The following is a 20,373-nucleotide window of genomic DNA, read 5'->3' as shown; positions in this document are numbered from 1 at the left end:
ACGGGCATTATATGCAAATGTATCTTCTATTGACGTAGAACCGTAAAGCAGTATGATTCGAAACCCAAGCGACTCGTAAAGGTGGTTCAGAGTAGATTATTTCTTCTGGGAGACAATAACTTTATTTATCTTTCAACTTTACAACTTTGTAGAACATCTACATTCACAAACAGCTACAGTATATTACACACTGCATGAAAGGGAATATTAGAAAAACCATAATAGCGGCACTTTAATGAACAGAGAAACAGTCGTGCTTCATATAGTGCCTGTTAGATAAAAGTAGATATTAGTAATTAACTAAGTTAATGATCAATGCAGACAGAGCAGATCTGGGGACCAAGAATGACACACACACACACACACACACACACACACACACATACACACAGAAGTGCAGTTCACTCAAAGTCAGCTTTATTGTACTCGAGCCATACATGTAGTTCATATCTAGGGTGTTGGATGAAACCAACAAAGAGAATAACAACTCCATATAGAAAAGAAATGAGACTCAGCTGAGCTGAAAGAGTCCAAAGAGAGACAAACAACTCATACAATTCATAATTATACCATATATGCCATGCTACTTATGGATAATGAATAACTAGCCACATGTCTTATGAGCGTGTGATTAAACAGGGTGTAAGAAGTGATTATATAGACAGAAGAGGAGATGCAAACATATTTATCCTAACAGTGCCACACACTGGTGGTTTGATAAGTTGTGATCTACACTAAATTCAAACATGAATTTCATACAGAGATTATGCATGGTAATTTGACTTTTTTTATAAGATGAAAAACAGTTTTTCCTTTCACTATATGTTCACTTTTTTGTCATGCAGCATCACCAGGAATCTTGATTCCTCCTAAAGACATGTTGTGCATCCAGCTATTGTATTATTTGACACGGACCTGTAATTAAAGCATATTAAGACACTCATAATGATGTCTAAACCAAATAATACATTTCTCAAGAGTTGTATTGTGTAAATGTATTTACCTTCCTCTACATCCCGTTTCTGTTCCCGCTGAGGAGGTTTTGTCCAGGACAATGTGACACCAGTGATCCCTCGTGATGCCAGAGCAGACTGAAGCTAAACACATCATCACGTTATTATTTGATTAAGTCCATTGTACTTTTCAAACATACTATATCAGAACAACTTAAGGAAGTTTGTTTCTGCCACAAAATTAAAATAATAAATTAATTAATAAAAATGTGATGGTTGCAGGAAGGCAGATGAAGATTTTTCGACACGTTATTATTTGATTCAACATTATCATCAGATGGTATAATTTTTTACAATATTTTCATAAAAGAGTTCATAGTACTTTTTAAAGGAGAACTCCGGTCAATTTTAACATTGAGCTCAATTTTTAGTAAATTTGGAGTGCTGTCAATACAGAGAACAACGACAAAAATCGGTGTTGCCTACACTGTGTTATCCTCTTTTTAAAATGTACACCCTATTGACTTGAATGGGGCAAGTTTTAAACCTGCTTTTATCCTCTTAAAATATTTGATGTGTCATTACAAGTGCCCAGCCATGTTGAGTGATTCCTTAAGAGTGAACACGAGTGAATCTGACTGCAGTAGATGTGAAAGATATGAATAAAAATGTTATATCAGCCAGCGCAAATACCTGTATTTAGTTCCTGTTTTCGGTCGAAGTCCAAAGTAGTTGATTGTCGAGTTCACGCGCATAGGTTTAGTTACTATGATCACGCGCGTGAACTCGACAATCGACTACTTTGGACTTCCACTTTGCGCTCAATGTTAAAATTGACCGGAGTTCTCCTTTAAGCATACTGTATCAGAACAACTCAATTGTTTGCTTCTGCAATGGAATTAAATAATACATTAATAAAACTTTTAATTTTATATCACAATTCAGTTTTTTCCTTCTTTCTCAGAATGATGTAAACTCGCAACTGTGAGAAAAAAGGTCAGAATTGAGATTTTTGAGATTATAAAGTGTCTTTATTTAAGGTTGTGGAGTTCAATGTTTGTCTCATTTGTTTCTTTAAACTGTTAGTGGTCAGCAGATCGAGCGACGACTGGCGGCTTGATTTACCTCTGAGAAACAGAGAGAAGGAAGTTTCTGGAAAACGGCTTAGTTAATTTTGCTACTGTATCTTTGAGAAACAGATACATAGAGTCAGTGGAAAAAATAAAAACAAATGCATGATGTGACTCCATTAAAAGTAAAAATACATGCAACTATTACTGTAGTGGATTTTACTGTTTTTATATTCAACTAAGGTGTCTTTTCAATGTTAGCCTGCTTTATATTTCAGAAAAAAAGGCCAAGTTGATGAATAGGATAGCAGTGAACATGAGCAGAGAACTACAGTTTAGTTAGTTCTAGTGTTAGTGAATGTGTATTTTCTTTTCCTAACCTGAGAAAGGAGTTTGTCGTTCTCTGGGTCAGAAGTGGAGACAAATTTAATCCTCACAAAGTGTTTTCTCACTGTAAAAATACACATCAACACAGTAAAGGGAACATACATGTTATTGGATGAGTTGTACTAGACAGATGAATGGGATTGTGGACTTTCTTCAAGATAGACAATTCAATTTGTGCAAGTGAAAACAAGGCCGTAAGACATTTAACTGTCTCCATTCAGAGGTTATTGTTATATAATTATGTAATTAACAATACAATTATGTTTCTACTCGTACAAATATAAACATTTAAAGGGTGGCTGTCATAAAACCATTATTAATGTATGCAAACATTGGCTACATTAAAATATTGAAGAACAGGTAAGACTTTTTGGCTTGTGATTTTGATTTTGGTTTGTGACGTCGGAACCGGAACCAGTAATAACCTTTTTTTCCAGGCTTCTATCTATCTATCTATCTATCTATCTATCTATCTATCTATCTATCTATCTATCTATCTATCTATCTATCTATCTATCTATCTATCTATCTATCTATCTATCTATCTGGTATGCTCTTAACAGCGCTTCATACTGTGTTTATACGGTTTCATTTTGGATGCAATTTTTTTTTAGGAGGAAAAGTGTACCTGAGTGTACACCTTACGAAAACAGTGCAATAGCATTAAAATATTATTAGTAAAACAAAACAAAAAAAAACCTCATTTGGATCACAAACACTCCCCTTTGGATGGGCTGCACCCCTAGCATTTTCCACAGGCCGGTCCTGCGCTCATGTGGCGTTGCCGTGCTGTGCCGTCACAAAAGCTTATGATTTGCTTGCTTTTTAAAGAATTTCTGATTAAAAACAAGTGACTTTAATTAAATCTTTAAAGCAGCAATTGAAATTGGTGATGAGTATTTTGAGGTTTCAATGTTATCAAAAATGTTGATATCATAACCTTATCTAAGGTTAACCTTAACCTAACCTTAACCTTAATGCCTTAACCCACCCTGAATTACCTGGCAAAATCCCATAGACTTCCACCTCACACAGCGTAAGAATCTTCTTAACTCCAGGAATAATCACGTTCACATAACGTCCCTTCGTATGAGGAAAAAAGTAGCTGAGAGAACCGCCTGCTGGAATACTCTGAACTACAGCACATCTGGAGAGAGTCAAAGAGATGAAGGAAAACACATCAATCGTTTTGCATCGTTTAAAAATAAAAAAACACCACAACGTGTAGAATCAAATCTTAGAAAAGCTTAAAACATTTGGTAAAAATGCTTATATCTACCTTCAAAGTAACAAATATATTTCTGTAGTACAGTACAGAATGCAACAGTAGGGAAGCAATCAAAGTCCCCCTGTAGTCAATACTTTTATCCTTTAAAATTCATCTTTGATCACAAAAATGACATATTTAACCCCCCTGGGGTCGACTACCTCGCTTTTTTTCCTATCAGTGCGAAAGAGACTCAACATACTCCAGTGATTTTGGTCATACATAAGCTAGATGCTATTGGAAAATTATTGATGCCTTCATTTTAAAGCGCAGTGCAGCTGCACAGCCAGCATAGTGCAGAGCTATAAGCGTGCTGATTGTCTGGGCTGCAGGAACTGCACGACCCTATGGCGAGGCGGCGTGGCTGCGCGAACCTATCAGGGCGCGTCCCGCCACCAGTGAGCTGAGCCCGCCAAAATGGGCGGGTTGTAAAACCCCACAAATATGGACGGCGAAGACCAGCCATGCATTTTGTAAATTTACGAGGTGCCAGTGACAGCCCGAATGGCAGGACTGTGTACTGATAAGCCACCCCCTCGAATGCGAATCTCAAGAATGGCCTGTGATCGAATTGGAGCGAGTAACCTCGTTTTATTGTCTTCAGCACCCATTTTGACACATCGGGGATGGCTTCCCAGGCCTTGGCCCGAGTGACCAGGGGCTGAATAAAGTATGAGGGCGGGCCGCCGTGTGTCTGGGACCCGGCCACCCAGGTGTTTTGAAGAGGAAAAGTGCTCTTTTTCTGAGAATTTTTGTGCTTTATTTTTGTCGCTATTGAAAGAGCGTTTGTTTGCAAGGGTGCGTGAGTCAGAACGGGCCCTTTGGTTGCAATCAGAACATTTCCAGCAGCCTGAACTGAAAAGGGGGCTGGGAGAAGCGCGTGAGCTCATTTCAGGGGTGGTCCGGCCACAGTCAGACTTAACCCCCTCCTCTTCCTTTCTGTCCTTGGACTAGGAAGGCTTCCAAGGCTCAGGGTCCGGCTTAATTCTAGGCCCTGGCGGGGGCCCTGGCGTTTCGGGAACGGGAAGCGTTTAGCTGGTTGCGGGCGCTGTTTGGTTTCAGCCGCTGGGCGGGGCTGAAAGCCCTTCACCGCGGGACCAAAGAGACCGGTGGTAGATACGGCGGCGTCCAGGAAGGCAGTCTTGTCGACGTCCTTTATCTCCGCGAGATTAAGCCACAGGTGACGCTCTAATTCTACCAGCGCCCAATTCTTTTCTTATCCCTTTTTCTCTGCGCCGTCAAGAGTTGAGAGCGCTGCAGTGGCGGAAATGCGTAGGCGGGCCGAGTACGGGGCGCGTCAGTTCGTCATGAACTTCAGGGAAGAACGGAGCTGAACGCTGATGAGGGGCCAGTTGGCGCCCTGGCAGGAACCATTCATCGAGGCGGCTTCTAGTAGGATCTTCCTGCTCTTCAACGGCCCTGGTGAGAACGCGGAGAAGTTCGGCGTCTGTGCTTGCCGTGGCGTCACTTTTGCTAGACTGAGAAGTGGGGGCGGGGTCAATGACTGAGCCCGACCAATTCTCGCCTTCAGAGGCCGCCAATGACAGGCTGTCATCGTGGAGGTCTTCCTCTGATCCACCAAACGAGACGAGGCCGGCCGCTTCAAAGGAGGGGTGCTGATCTGCTTTGGTGAAGAGCACCGGCAAAATATCTCTCTGTGGAGAGAGTGAGGCATGCGGGGTCTGAGCTGGCATGAACTCACTCGTCTCCGTGCGCTCATGTGTCCTCTGACCCCGCCGTTTCTTCCTCCGAGGTTCCTTGGAGGCGGGAAACGAGAGGGTGCTAAGGCCGGGTCACTCTCTAAAAATGCGGGAGGGCGCAATGAGAAAATCCACCCTTTGTGAGTGCCGTTTCTGCATGATTTTTGGCCAGGCAGGAAAAGCATTCACGGTGCTCGTCTGTGAGATGCAGAGGGGCTCTGCATGTGACACAGTTTGGGCGCGGCATTTGAAACAACGTTGCGCTGCTCTTTTAGAAAGAAATTTGCGTTAAAAATGCGCATTAAAAAAATACTTCGCCGGATGGCCGCAGGGAAACGGATGATGCTGTCGAGTCAGAAGCGCTGAGCAGGAGGCCACCATCCACTGAACCGCTGCTGCAGATTCGCTGCGTTATTAGCTTTATTAAAGCTTTCAAGCTGGAGAAGATCAGCGAAGAGGTGGGTCGTTGCTGAAGGAGAATAAATCTGATGTCTAAGGTGAAATGGCATGCTTATATAGTCAGTAGCTCCGCCTATTTTGGCTGGCTCCGCTCGCAGCTGCACTGCGTTTTAAAATAAAGGCTTCAATATTCTCGAGAAAAGGAGTTTTCCCATAGCGTCTAGCCACGCAATGCGAGTGAACCGTTTTTGAAAAGGAACTGTAACCTGGGATTGTTGTTGCCGTTGTTTTCCAGGGAGTTTCCGATGCGAATCTCCGCTCCGTTGATCCGTCCACTATGGCCGCCTGCTCTGTTTGTGATGGTCACTGCACTAATGTAGTATTCGTCCAGCAGGTCCAGCCTCCACCATGGACTATTCTCCTCATTTGTATGGGCGCAATATGTGGCTTCGTCTGGGGCAAGTTTTATTCCATCGACCGCACGTTCAGCAGACCAGAAATATTGAAATACAGATGACTGAACAGCATTTCCAGTTAATTTCACATTATCTGGAAAGAGATTAGGCATATTGTAAACACTAACAATAGCAGTCAAAAGTTTGGATTCTGAGTAATTCAGTTTTTTTTAATACAGTAAAAACTAAACTAAATTATGAAATATTATTACAATACATGTATAACTGTGATCAGTCTTCAGTGTCACATGATCCTTAAGCTATCACTCTAATATGCTGATTTGCTGCTCAAGAAACATTTCTGAATATTACAAAGTTAAAAACAGCTGTGCTGCTTCAGATTTGGAAACAATATTTGTATATATTTTTCAGGTTCTTTTTGCGAATATAAAGTTCAAAAGAACAGCATTTATTTGAAACCGAAATCGTTCGTAACATTATACATTTTTACTGTCACTGATTTTGATCAGTTAAATGCATCTTTTATGAATTTTATTTATTTATCCTTTATTTAACCAGGTAAATCCCATTGAGATATCACTATAGTTTTCTAAACACATTAAATGCACTTACAAAAAATTGCTTTCAAACCATTTTAGAACAGCTTCACTAAAACTATAGACCTGAGGTTTCTGTAACAATAGATTATGGTCAACAGAAGGCACTACGAAAGGTCAATAATTATGCTGCTCATGACTTTTTGCTATCTAAAGATTTTATAACGTCATTTGTGACCTGCTCTAAAACCAGATTGGTGATCATTAAGGATCTATTTTGTTTAGTTATGTTTGTTTTATTTGATCATTTATCAATGATTCAAATACTTTAGCTAAAACTGGTAATCTGAAGATAGGATGATAATTATTAGGATTTGAAGGATCTCCACTTTTTAATAATGGGATGACTGTTACAGATTTCCACATATTTGGGACGATATTAGCAGCAATTGGCCCTGCCACAATACCAGCAGGCGTTTAAAAAACATTCCAGCTGATTTTTTAATGTTTCATTTCACTAGAGCATTATAAACCTGAGAAGTTGTAATGGGAGAATATGTAAATGCTTGTTCTGGGCAATGTTTAACAGGGTCAACAGAAATCATTGAGGTACCAGAATTAATAGATATTTAAACCAACAGAAAAATTATTATTAAAAGTATCAGAAAAATCTGCTCTAAAAATGTCCAAATGTTCTAACTATAGTTGCCGCACATTCAAATACGATTTTCAAGAAAACAAAACAAAATGCAGAACATGTTCACAGAGGACACTATTAACACAACTATATGCATGAAACCATTCAGAAAAATTTGGGCACAAATGGGTTAACTACAGTTTGGTTACCAATTAAATTATCTGGAGCTTTAATTTATAAATTTCATGTTTTGTTTATTTGTTTATTTAAAAGGATCCCCATTAGCTGACGCCGAGACGACAGCTAGTCTTCCTGGGGTCCAAACAATACATACAAAACCCACCAATTACAATCACAATTACACCCAAATATATTATATATAAATACATATAAAAGAACAAGAAAAATACAAAAAATACTGATTAAAATAATAATAAAATAACAAAAACAACATAGCACATGATACAACCTCGCTCAACCAATCCAGACGATATTATGATGTTAAAGACATATACAATCTTTAGTCTTTTTTAAAACCAATTTTTCTCTTGATTTCACGAACCCCAGCTGGAAGATTGTTCCAAAACACAATTGACCTATAAAACACGGTCCTCTTCATAGAGTCAGATTTAGGTAGGGGTAAACAAATCTGTCGACTATGCACCCCTCTTGTGTAATGTGAATGCATATCTGAATAGTCAATTATATTATAATAAAAACATTTAGGAGTCCGAGTGTTAATAATTCTATGAAAGTATACTAACATATTAACAGATAGTCTATTCTTGACCATCAGCCAAGCAAGATGTTCATGCATCTCTACAACACTCGTTCTCGAAGAACAACCAAGAACCAGTCTTGCAGCCGCCTTGTTTTGAGCCACTTGTAATTTTTTTAAATGACTGCTTGATGCAACAAACCATACAACAGAACAGTAATCCAAATGACACAAAAACACAAAATGTTGACGTAACTAACCTCAATGGGATGTAACTAACTTCCAAAACTTTAGGATTATTAAAATTTTAATTTACCATAGAAAGATACTATTCACGTTTTGATTTAGTTGTTCTCTATAATTACTCCAATCTAGTGAATTGTTGGTTTTCTTCGCCTTAGCCCAGGCAACATTTCTCTGGCTAATAAGGGCAGAGACAGTATCACTAAACCAAGGGTTGTCTTATCAGGCAGCAACACAAACCCATAGGATGGATAGTCGCGTTTTTTAAAAACGCTGTCAAGCAAAAATATACTAAACAAAACTGAAATAAAAATAATACTTTGACACAAACACTAATAAAACCAAGTTAAAACAAAAGCAAAGACAAGCACACGTCTGCAAACAAGCCGCCATCTTGAATTTGTATGTGCAGATTGCAGTATGTAAGTATTAATTTTGTTAGGTCTTTTATTTTTTTACCTCAAACTTTTGAATGGTAGTGTATCACTGTTTCCACAAAATATGAAGCAGCACAGCTGTTGTCAACATTTATAATAATCAGAAACATTTATTGAGCAGTAATCCAGTATATTATAATGATTTCTGAAGGATCATGTGACACTGAAGACTGGAGTAATGATGCTGAAAATTCAGCTTTGATCACAGAAATAAATTAGTTTACTATATATTCACATAGAAAACAGCTGTTTTGCATTGTAATATTTCACTGTTTTTACTGTATTTTTGATCAAATAAATACAGCCTTGGAGAATAATCTGAATTATTCCATACTTTTATCAATTGTATATTGTGTATTTTTACCTGTTCCGTAGATTCTCACTTCACACAGAGTGAGATTCTTCGAATCTCCAGGAATGACCACGTTCACATAACGGCCTTCCATGTCACTGCATGAGTAAGAGACGGATCGACCTGCTGGAATACCAGAGATAACCGCACATCTAGAGAGAATTTGAAACATTATTTACTTCACATGAACTAAAGCAATATCAAGTCTCTTCTCTTTTTAAAATCCATTTAAAGAGGTCCTATTATGCCTTTTTATATCTTCATCTTTTGTTAGGGTAATTATCAGTGTGTTTCTTAACTCCCGGAAACGCCTCCATTATGGTCCTGGCTTTTCTTCTGAGAACGAACACATCACAATACTCCTCATTTACGTAATTCCCCCCTAAGGCGTATGTACAATAAAAGGGTGGGTTAGTTAGTAGTAGTTTGCTATCAGTCAGTCACCTTTGATGTTGACTGACGAATTGGGATCTTGCCTGAGAGTCCAATCACCTTTGAGTGGTAACAGAACAAGTCAATGCACATTGGAGAGTGAGATTTGCATTGCAAGCCGCTCCCCCACTTCCAGGTATAGAAGGCGGCATGCAAATACTCACATTAAGCTTTCGCTTCGGAGCGAGCGGACGTAGTTTTCACTTTGATCATCGGCTATGCAATTCAGTTCGCCCGGTGTCCCCCCAGGATAAGCATCATCCAGTTTATCTCAGTGACAGACAAGGATGCTCCTGTCCTGCGTGTGGAGATCGCAGTCCTATTGGTGAAGGATGCGATTGAGTCCGTCCCTTCAGCGGACATAAAGTCAGGGTTTTATACCCCATACTGCATCATGCCTAAGAAAGGCAGCAGCCTGTCCTTGTCACCCTGCATCTTTACAAAGATAGAAGAGGCAGCCTTCACTCTGTTGAAGGAGGCGGGCATTTGCATTCTCAACTATCTCAACTTGTTCAACTTGCTCTGCACCAGTTTCTACTGTTTGTCCGTACTCAGGTCGATTCATGCCATTAACATCCCGGGCGAGCTCAATCGTGCAGCGTATGTCCAGGGAAGAGTGGAGACTCCAACTCCGGACAGTCCAGCTAATTTGGGACCACTTCAGGGTCGCCCAGATCGACCTGTGCATGTCCTCTGAGACAACCCATTGCCAGTTGTTTTATTCCCTGACCAAGGGGACCCTCGGCACGGATGCACTGACCCACAACTGGCCCCTGGCCCAGTTTCCCCCAGTGAGCCTGCTCGCACAGATATAGTTCAAGGTTAGGGAGGATAAGGAGCATGCCTTGTTGGTTGTGCCTTACCGGCCAACCCGGACCAGGTTACCAAAACTCATGCTCCTTACGACAGCCCCTCCCTATCTGATCCCCCCGAGGAAGGACTTGCTTTCTCAGGGACGGGACACCATCTTGCACCCTTCAGGAGGACGTGGAGGACTGACCTACCACCAACGGTAGTTGACACTATCACTTCAACTAGAGCCCCCTCTACGAGGCGCACTTATGCTTTAAAGTGGAACCTCTTCGTTGATTGGTGTTCTTCCCGCAGGGATGAACGTAGATACCCTGTTAATGTCATGCTTTCTTTCCTACAAGACAGGTTGAAGCGAAGGCTGTTTCTCTCCACCCTGAAAGTGTATGTTGCCACTATCGCCGCACACCACGATGCAGTAGACAGTAAGTCTTTGGAGGGAAAAAAGACTTGATCATCAGGTTCCTGAGAGGTGCCAGGACTTTGAATCTTCCTCGGCCAAGCCTTATACCCTCTTGGGACCTCTCCTTGGTCCTGAAGGTCTTACAGAGAGCACCCTTTGACCCCTTGCAGTCAGTGGAGACTAAGATCCTGTATCTTAAAGCTGCAGTTGGCAAGTCTGGCAGATTGAGGGGACAAAATGTTGAATGTTTACAACTCTCATGCCCCACCCTCACTACCGCGAGCACCCTCCCATCGAGTTTGTGCTCGTCAGTGCGTGTGTACCAGATTTTATGTGAAAGTGCCCGTCTCTTCAGCATCGAAGCATCATTTTCTTTTCTTAGGTTGTTTTGGACCACCTAGCTCTGGTTGTTAACCGAGGAATTGGAAACTTGTGAGTATATTTTCTCTCCGACATCACGCTTCTTACAATCCAACCCACCTGCAAACTTCAGGCGTGTGCATGTGATATTGTAACGTGCACTAGAGGGGAGGGGGGAGATTTGGCGTGTGCACAAACTGTGATTGACAGTCATATCTCACATACCCCTGAGCTAACTGGACCACAAGAACCGAGAGCGGTGGATTTTTGCAAAACAAATAACACGCTCCAGGTAGCGGAGGTAGAAGCGCGTTTTTCTTCTTCTTCTAAAACAGGCTGATTTATGTTGTTAGTATAGTGTCGGTTTCAATGAATATGATTTAAAAAAATCTTGCCGACTTCAGCTTTAAGACAGCACTCCTGACTGCACTCACATCTATTAATAGGGTGGGGGACCTGCGGGTATTTTCGGTCGATGAAGCTTGCCTGGAATTTCGGGCTGGCTAACTCTCAAGTCACGTTGAGACCCCGGCCTGGATACGTGCCCACAGCTGTTTTTCTGCTATAGAAGCAAGCAGAAGGGAAAAGCTGTCTCCAAATAGAGGTTGGCCCAATGGTTATTGGACATCCATTCTCAAGATGAGCCGTGCCCCCTGGGAGTGAGAGCTCACTCAACACGGAGTGTGGCTTTCTTCTAAGCGTTTGCACATGGCCCCTCTCTGGAAGACATATACAGAGCTGCGGGCTGGACAACACCTAACACATTCGTGAGTTTCTACATTCTCTGAGTAAAGAGCCGGTGTCTTTTAGGGATGTGCATCTCCATAGCTGAGGCCGATGCGATACTCATCTCGATGCATAGCCAACGATACGATACATTAACTATACATATAAGCAGGTTGCGATGCAATACGATTCACTACTATTACGATGCGTTGCGATCCGATTTCGATGTGATGTGATTTAATGTAATACGATGTAATGGAGAAAAAAATATGGTATAGATAGTTAACTTTTATTTATTTTGTTCAGACATACAGCAAATCATAAAGTAGCCGGCTTAAGTGCCATCAGACTTTTAATGCATGGCTCTTTCACAAACAAAAGATTAAATCAAAACAGACATTCTTTTCCTGTCCTGTCTCCATTTACACTTTTAACAGCTCACACATTTAACAGTGAAACAATTTAAGGATGCACTCACACTGTCGGCGCTTCAAGTGTGTTGTTAAATTAGTCGTACTGCCTGTATTTTATAGCGTAGGTATAAAATGTAAAATATAGCTAGTTCTAGGTATGTGACTTTCAGGACACGCCTCTGTCTCCGTAGTGTTGTGATACGTCATATTCACGCAGCAGCTGCAGGATGATGAGAGAATGCGCTTGAGCAACAGTTCAGAAGGAGAAATCAATCCAAGTTACATAATACAATATTGGTCACAAATGATTGGTCACTTTCTAAATAGTAAAAGTATAGCGCATCTACTTATAATTATATATGAATAAATCGTTTTTTACAGATGCAGATATGATAGAAACGATGCATTGCGATACAAATGCCAACTTGTATCCGTTTCAAAACTTATTTAAACGATGCATCGCATCGTTAGCTTTTATGCCGATGCACCGATGCAAATCGGTGAATCTTGCCATCCCTAGTGTCTTCCTGTGTGTTGTGTACAAACTGGTCATTTGCAGAAAGGATGGTTCGGTGTTTCGCTTGCTGCGCCATTCCCCTCTGAGGACGTGATACGAGCGCTTCATCTGCTTCTCTGGTGAGTTCCCTGGCTGGTGAACCATGGTGGAGTTCCTCCAGCATCCTCAGCAGTCAGATGTGGCAAAGGTATCTGACACCAGGTCTAGTACTTGTGTTAATGCCCGGTTGGTCAGCCCCATGTACTAGACTAGATGCCCATATGTTGTGATTCCCCTATTTAGGTTATCCCATATGTGTATTCCTCCACGGTATGGCTTCCCTGTTGGCGAGTCCGTGTTTTTCCCTCGGCAGAGTCCTCTCTGACATCTCTGTAACGGTATTGACTCCACACCTGGACAAGGCGGGATCTACCAGAGATCTTCCATATGTGTCACTGCCCTCGTGGTCTGTCCATATGTGCAACTCCACATGTTACCTCCCTACGGGCAGGATGTGGTCTACGTAGCATTGCTTTCCATTTGAAATATGCACACTTTCCCAGGATGATCCAATAGTCTCCCTCTACAGGGTAATAGGAACTTCAGTGATTGACATTCTCTGTGCCTGTCCCTTCTTCTGCCCCACCAGGTGCAGGGGGACCAGCTGGCTTGCTCAGGGCGCTGGAAGGGTCAGCAGTTGTGGCATCTTCAATAGGGATCCCAGTTTGTCAGTCACTGATGTTAACGGCAAACGTCACTGACTGATAGGGAACGTCTAGGTTACTAATGTAACCCCCGTTTCCAGAAGGAGGGAATGGAGACGTTAATTACCATCGCCACAACTCCTGTACCTCTGCTGGCACGACTGGGACCCCGTCTCGGCTCCTCAGCAGAAAACTTAATGTGAGTATTCTCAAGCACGCTGCCTTATATACCCGGATGCAGGGGAGCGGGTTGCGATGCAAATTTCACTCGCTAATGTGCATTGGCTTATTCTGTTAGGTGATTGGTCTCTCAGATGAGATCCCTGTTCCCTCCTTCAGGGAATGTTAGTAACCTGGATGTTTCCTCAAGGTTTTTTTGCAAGGGGGGTGGCATTCCACAAACATGCTCGAAGCGCTTGACCAATCATAATACACTGGTCCAGCCGACCAATCAGGGCACATTATGCTTTTCAGAAGGAGGACATGCTTTATAGAGACAGGAACTAAACAGAGCGTTACTAGGCGTGTTTCCATTACAGATTTACACAAAACTTTTACGATTTTTTTTCTAAATGTCGATAAAAAACGTTTCCATTAACCGAGGTTATGCGACTAAAACGTCATTTTTCCCTCTGGGAACCTTTGGAAAAGTCATTCCAAAAATCATGGCAACAAATGTTGGTAGGTTTATATATTGCAGACGCCACACTAGCCATTATTATTAATCAAAGGAGATAAGCGTGTTATCCAAGCATTAATGGTAAGTCCCATACTGTGAGCGGCACATATAGCCTATACTGTATGAGGTGTTTCTGGGCGTTTCTCCCTCGTTTCCGCTTCGAGGTCTTGGTTGTGGCATTTCTTTGAGGTTTAGAATCCAGTATTCCTGTAATTCTTTTGTCTTTTATGAATTTAATAAATAACTTTGTCTCGTATTCTGTCCAAACACATCGCATCATCTACGTCAGGTGACCTGTAAATGCGCAAAACCTGTCCTTTTTTTTGCGGGATCAATTGCTTGAAAAACCACTTCATGCGAGCGTAAAAACTTTTTTGCGATAAATGGGAGTTTTTGCGAAAATTACGTGTTTCCCTTAAGTGTATTTTCAATGTTCATGTCATACTTTTGGAGTACCATTCACATTTTGATTGTTACGTGTTTTTGAGTAAAAGCTAATTTTTCTTATAAAGAACGTCACATGGGATTGTTGTTGCCGTTGTTGTCCAGGGAGTTTCCGATGCGAATCTCGGCTCCATCGATTTGTCCTGGACAGCAGTCGATCCGGTTAGTGATGACCACTCCTGTGATGTTATTCAAGTCCATTAGATCCAGCCTCCACCACGGGTTAGTCTCGGTGTTGGTGTGGGTGCAGCAAACATCACAATTATCAATCGCAGAATAAGCACTGCGGTAAAATATGGATGACTGTACAGCTTTTCCCTTGATTTTAATATTCTCTAGAAAGGGTTAAGAAAATACAAAACAACATGTTATTTTATTTAATATTTCACCTGCAGTGGAAATGGGCAGTGTCGCTGCATTATAATATAATCAGAGCATGACGTTCTCAGTAACCTACACTGAATTTGTTTCTTCTGTGAGCATGTTCTTTCATTTAAATATTAAAGAAACACTTACCTTGCAAGTCATTTGTCCCGGCATGAATGGCAACAGTGCCTGTTTGCCAAAATATATAGCAAATGGTTATAAATCTGGAATAATTTCATGGAAAAGCATGAAAATGTGCTCACCGTTTTAGGCAAAGGTTTAGTGTGATAGCCGTTTTCTTTCTATTCTTCTAAATTCTGATTTGCTGTTCTGTTTTAATTGCTCTGGATTCACGTTTTTCACATAGCAGGAATCATACACTCTTAAAATAAAGGTTCTTTATTGGCATTAATGGTTCCATGAAGAACTTTTAACATCCATGGAACCTTTTTTATTGCGCTAAAGGTTTTTTGACTTTTAAAATGTTCTTCACACTAATACAATAATGGTTCTGGAAGGTCACTGATCACTGAAAGGTTCTTTGGGAAACTGAAAATAGTTCTTCTATGACGCCACTGCAAAATAAAAAAAGTAACCTGTTTGTTTCACGTTTTGATAATTTAAATTGTGACAGGGTCCTGGTTATTGTTATTTTTTTATAATGACTAACTGTACATCATTCTTTACATATCTGGACTCTTTGTGTACAGTGAACAAATGGCAGTAGACCAACACGTACTTTTATAAATATGCTTTCTAAACAAATTCACATTTAGTGCATCTGTGATTTATAAAAGGCCATATAATTGCTAAAAACCAAACCTATGCAGTTGAGGTTACCGATCAACTAAAGGAATAATTTGCTTAAAACCTTATTTGTAAAAGAGATGCATTTACATATTAAAACAAAAATGGCACAACCAACTCTGAAATCAGAAAACAGAATCAGTTGTGTGTTATGTGGAGTTGTCAGTGTGACATACATTTTTAATCACTTATTCAACAGCATAATTAGTTGCTCATTTTTAAATGGTTAGTTGCAAGTCATCAGCACTCTAGATCAAACTTCTTGTTAGTATTCCATTTAAGAGTAGATTTATTTTTCAAAGTAAACATCAGCTATTATCAGCTATTATTTAGTACAAGAGAAGTGAGCGATCCTTACCGAGAAGTGAAAACAGTTGTCCGAACATCCACATCTCTTTTCAGCAGATACGAAGATCACTTAAAATAAAAGAGAGGATGATTACCGGTCTATATTTCCATCATGCATGAAGCAGAAAGAACATGACCTCTTTTTAGTGTTTTTGTTGGCTTAATTTGGTTGGATATGATGTTTTTCTTGACAACTTTCTCTCTTCGACTCTCTCCACCCTTCTTTATTTTTATCTTGTCATCTTTAAACCCCGCCCCCTTAAATCCTCGCTGCTTTGATTGGTTGTTGGTGTGTTTTGTTTACATTGTGTTTAAATTAGGGCTGTTAAGCGATAAAAAAAAAGAAATCTAATTACATGATGTGTATTAATCACACATCAAGTTTGCAGAGAAATTAACCCCCAAAATATATTTTAAAGTCTTTATTGTGTTAATTCAATTCACATTTATTTGTATGGTGCTTTTCACAATTCAAACTGTTTCAAAGCTTTACAGAAATTGCATCATTGAGTGATCTGTTATCAGAGGTGACTGTGTCCAAGTTATGAATTTCACAAATGTACATATACAAATCACACAGTTAGCTAACAATGTATTAATTTAAACAATGTATTAATTCAAGTTCAGGATTAGGATATATATAGAAACATTTAGCATTGGTGCATGTTGATTCGGTGTGAACTGTGAAGTACTGAATTGTGGAGTTAGACCGTTAAACAGTTTTTCACCATTGCTGTGTTCCGGGTTTTTTGCCCCTACTTGATGACGCACTGGAGCCACTGAGCTCCTGGACACGCCCCTACTTGATGACGCACTGGAGCCACTGAGCTCCTGGACACGCCCCTACTTGATGACGCACTGGAGCCACTGAGCTCCTGGACACGCCCCTACTTGATGACGCACTGGAGCCACTGAGCTCCTGGACACGCCCCTACTTGATGACGCACTGGAGCCCCTGAGCTCCTGGACACGCCCCTACTTGATGACGCACTGGAGGCCCTGAGCTCCTGGCCCCGCCCCTACTTGATGACGCACTGGAGCCACTGAGCTCCTGGCCCCCCCCCCCTACTTGATGACGCACTGGAGGCCCTGAGCTCCTGGCCCCGCCCCTACTTGATGACGCACTGGAGCCACTGAGCTCCTGGCCCCACCCCTACTTGATGACGCACTGGAGGCCCTGAGCTCCTTGCCCCGCCCCTACTTGATGACGCACTGCAGCCACTGAGCTCCTGGCCCCGCCCCTACTTGATGACGCACTGGAGCCACTGAGCTCCTGGCCCCGCCCCTACTTGATGATGCACTGGAGCCACTGAGCTCCTGGCCCCGCCCCTACTTGATGACGCACTGGAGCCACTGAGCTCCTGGCCCCGCCCCTACTTGATGATGACACACTGGAGCCACTGAGCTCCTGGCCCCACCCCTACTTGATGACGCACTGGAGGCCCTGAGCTCCTGGCCCCGCCCCTACTTGATGACACACTGGAGCCCCTGAGCTCCTGGCCCCGCCCCTACTTGATGACTCCCCTGAGCTCCTGGCCCCGCCCCTACTTGATGATGCACTGGAGCCACTGAGCTCCTGGCCCCGCCCCTACTTGATGACACACTGGAGCCCCTGAGCTCCTGGCCCCGCCCCTACTTGATGACTCCCCTGAGCTCCTGGCCCCGCCCCTACTTGATGACGCACTGGAGCTACTGAGCTCCTGGCCCTGCCCCTACTTGATGACGCACTGGAGCCACTGAGCTCCTGGCCCCGCCCCTAACAATAGAGCACATTCACATCAGTTCACCGCTCAATCGCGAGTTACTGTCAGTACTATTAGTTACTACAGCCTACAGTTTGCTAGCTAGCTATGCCTTCGTCACGGAAATGCGTACTACCTGGATGCGATCACTTACAAAACAGATCGGTGTCCTTATTTAAATTTCTGAAAAACGATCACACCAAGAAGAGGTGGATTCATTTTGTGAAGAGCCACCTTGATGAAGAGCTGAAGGTACCGCCAAAACCCGCCTCTGTAATGATCATTTTAACCGGGATAGATTTATAAACTTTCGTTAGAGACAACTGTGATTCACTGATAATACGCTGTGACTGGTGAATGCCAAACCGACTATCTCCCTATCTACCTCACTATCTACTAACTACCTATAGACTATCTACCTCAGCCTTCATCCTCCTGTCGCGCCGACAACTGTGCCATCATCGGTAGTGCGTGCCCACCAATGAGTGTAAGTTGCCTTGTGTGCTTATTATGTTATAATTATAGTAGGTAGTCATCCACAGTAACTCCAGTTGGGTGTGGCGACTGCAGCTTTCCCGCGAGTGGGCGTGGTTTCAGCGCAGCCAGCGGACACGCCCCCAGCGTTTGAGGACAGAGACTACTGCTCATTTTTATTTTATTTTATGTACTTTCTGGCTTTTTTTATCATTCAAATTTGGCTGGATGGCTAATAACACATTTTTCTGTGGTGTGACAATCTCAGAACACATACTTAATTTTGACTTTATAGGGACTTTAATAGGAAACTCGAATACTCGTACTCGAATACAACTATAAAGATAACAGATTCAACATGACTAATATAAATGATGACCGACATCAAACTGAACCAAACAGGAAGTATTTATACACAGGGAAAAATAAAGGAACTAAACAGGAACATCTGGACAAAGATTAACTAATTAAATGACAACAGGTAAACAAAATGACTAATCAAACTAACTGAAAGTGCATAATCATGACAGTACTCGTGCCGTAACTGAGCATACCACTGCGAAGGGAGGGGGCTTTGGAGGTGGGTGTGGAGCTGATGGTGGGAGGAGCCAGGGTGGAGCCTTGACCAAAGGGCTAGGCGGAAACTGGGAGCTGACTGACGGAGGCGGAACCAGGGTGAATGGGGTATCCGACGAAACAGAGAGGCAGACGGACCAGGGCGAAATTAACGGCCCGGAAACCCAAGGTGGAGATGCTGTCTCGCGGGACTGAGACGAGGGCTTGGAAAGCAGGGGTGGCGACCGAGGAAGCAAGGATGACAGGGAAGCCGGAGGGAAGGAGATGCCTGCTGGAGCCGAAAGGGTGTAGGGTTGAGGTGTAGCCAGAGACCTGGAAGTCCAAGCCAGAGGCAGAGCCTCAACTGACTGAGGCTGATCCAGTGGAATGAGGGTGCCCTGGAGGAGTCCCAGGGCTGGCAGATCATTGTGGAGTCAAGGGAGCACGGAGCCGATGGGCTGACAGGCCTGATGTGAAGCCGGGGACTCAACCCGGGACGGGAAGCCCGAGGTGGAGCCAAAGAGCTGCATGGAGCAAGTGGTGGGGGCAGAATTGAGCACAGACGAATCCTGGGAACTGGACGAAACCAGCGAAGGAGATGGGACCAGGAAGTCTGGCGGGGATATCTGAAGAGGAAGATTACCGGGTGGGACCGGCGTGGAAGGCAAATTCTCGAGGTTGGGGACCCGGGAGGGAACTGGATCCGCGGACCCCAGATCTATCAGGCAGTGGGCCGCTCATGGCTCTGAGGAGGACTGGGCAGCTTGCTTCGGCTCAGGGAAGACCCAGGCAGCTGGTTCCGGCACAGGCTCCTTCTCTGCCACACTGATGTTACCCGTAACTTCAACATGACTAAAATAGGCGTTGATCAACATCAAACTGGACAAAACAGGAAAGAACAGCTGGACAAAGATTAATCAATTAATTGACACCAGGTGAACAAGTGCAAAATCATGACAACAATAGTGTCTAAAATGTAACACAATATTAACTTATTGTTTATTGAACTGTATAAAATCAATATCACAATTTTTAATTTGTGCAGATATTTTGGGGAAAAACAGCACTCTTGCTTGTGTGATATTTCTAAATCAAAAGTCCCTGTCATCGTTCCTAAGTGAAATTGGACAAAATGTCCCATCATACAGGACACTTATGCAAATGTGGATAAGCTATTGGCCCATTTCAGATGCAAAAGGGGCTCATTTGTAAAGCAAACTGTGTCGTGACTCTGATGTAATTGAAATTCTTAAAAGCATGACATTTTGTCCTTTTTTTGTTTGTATTGGTACAGATGTCAGGCCTGAGGTGATTTATGTTGGAAAAGTCCTGAACATCAATTGCATTTGGCGCTGCTAGTTAAACACTGCAGATTTAATGTTTAATTTAGTCTGTTGTCTGTAATAGTTGAATCAGCTGCAAATTTTTTGTCTCTCATTCTCACTGAACTTTGTCTAGAGTAGACCAACAAGTTTACAGCTGTCTTTATGAACCAAGGA

At 42.4% G+C, this 20,373-nt stretch overlaps 1 protein-coding gene across 1 annotated transcript; it reads right to left on the bottom strand.

The window, feature by feature from the left end:
* Nucleotides 1-396: 396 nt before the first annotated feature.
* LOC306993222 (uncharacterized protein) lies at nt 397-16,309 on the bottom strand. The gene is made up of 9 exons (XM_079602869.1): nt 16,114-16,309; nt 15,099-15,137; nt 14,659-14,917; nt 9,128-9,267; nt 6,043-6,325; nt 3,412-3,557; nt 2,404-2,474; nt 1,004-1,097; nt 397-915 (listed from the first exon to the last, which is right to left on the bottom strand). Exons 1-9 carry the CDS (start codon nt 16,145-16,147, stop codon nt 893-895), a joined length of 1,089 nt encoding a protein of 362 aa, XP_079458995.1. The 5' UTR covers nt 16,148-16,309; the 3' UTR covers nt 397-892.
* Between the last annotated feature and the right edge of the window lie 4,064 nt (nt 16,310-20,373).

Source organism: Phoxinus phoxinus (assembly GCF_949152265.1).
Source record: "Phoxinus phoxinus genome assembly, chromosome: 2".
NCBI lineage: Eukaryota > Metazoa > Chordata > Actinopteri > Cypriniformes > Leuciscidae > Phoxinus > Phoxinus phoxinus.
This window is presented reverse-complemented; position numbering and strand designations above follow the sequence as displayed.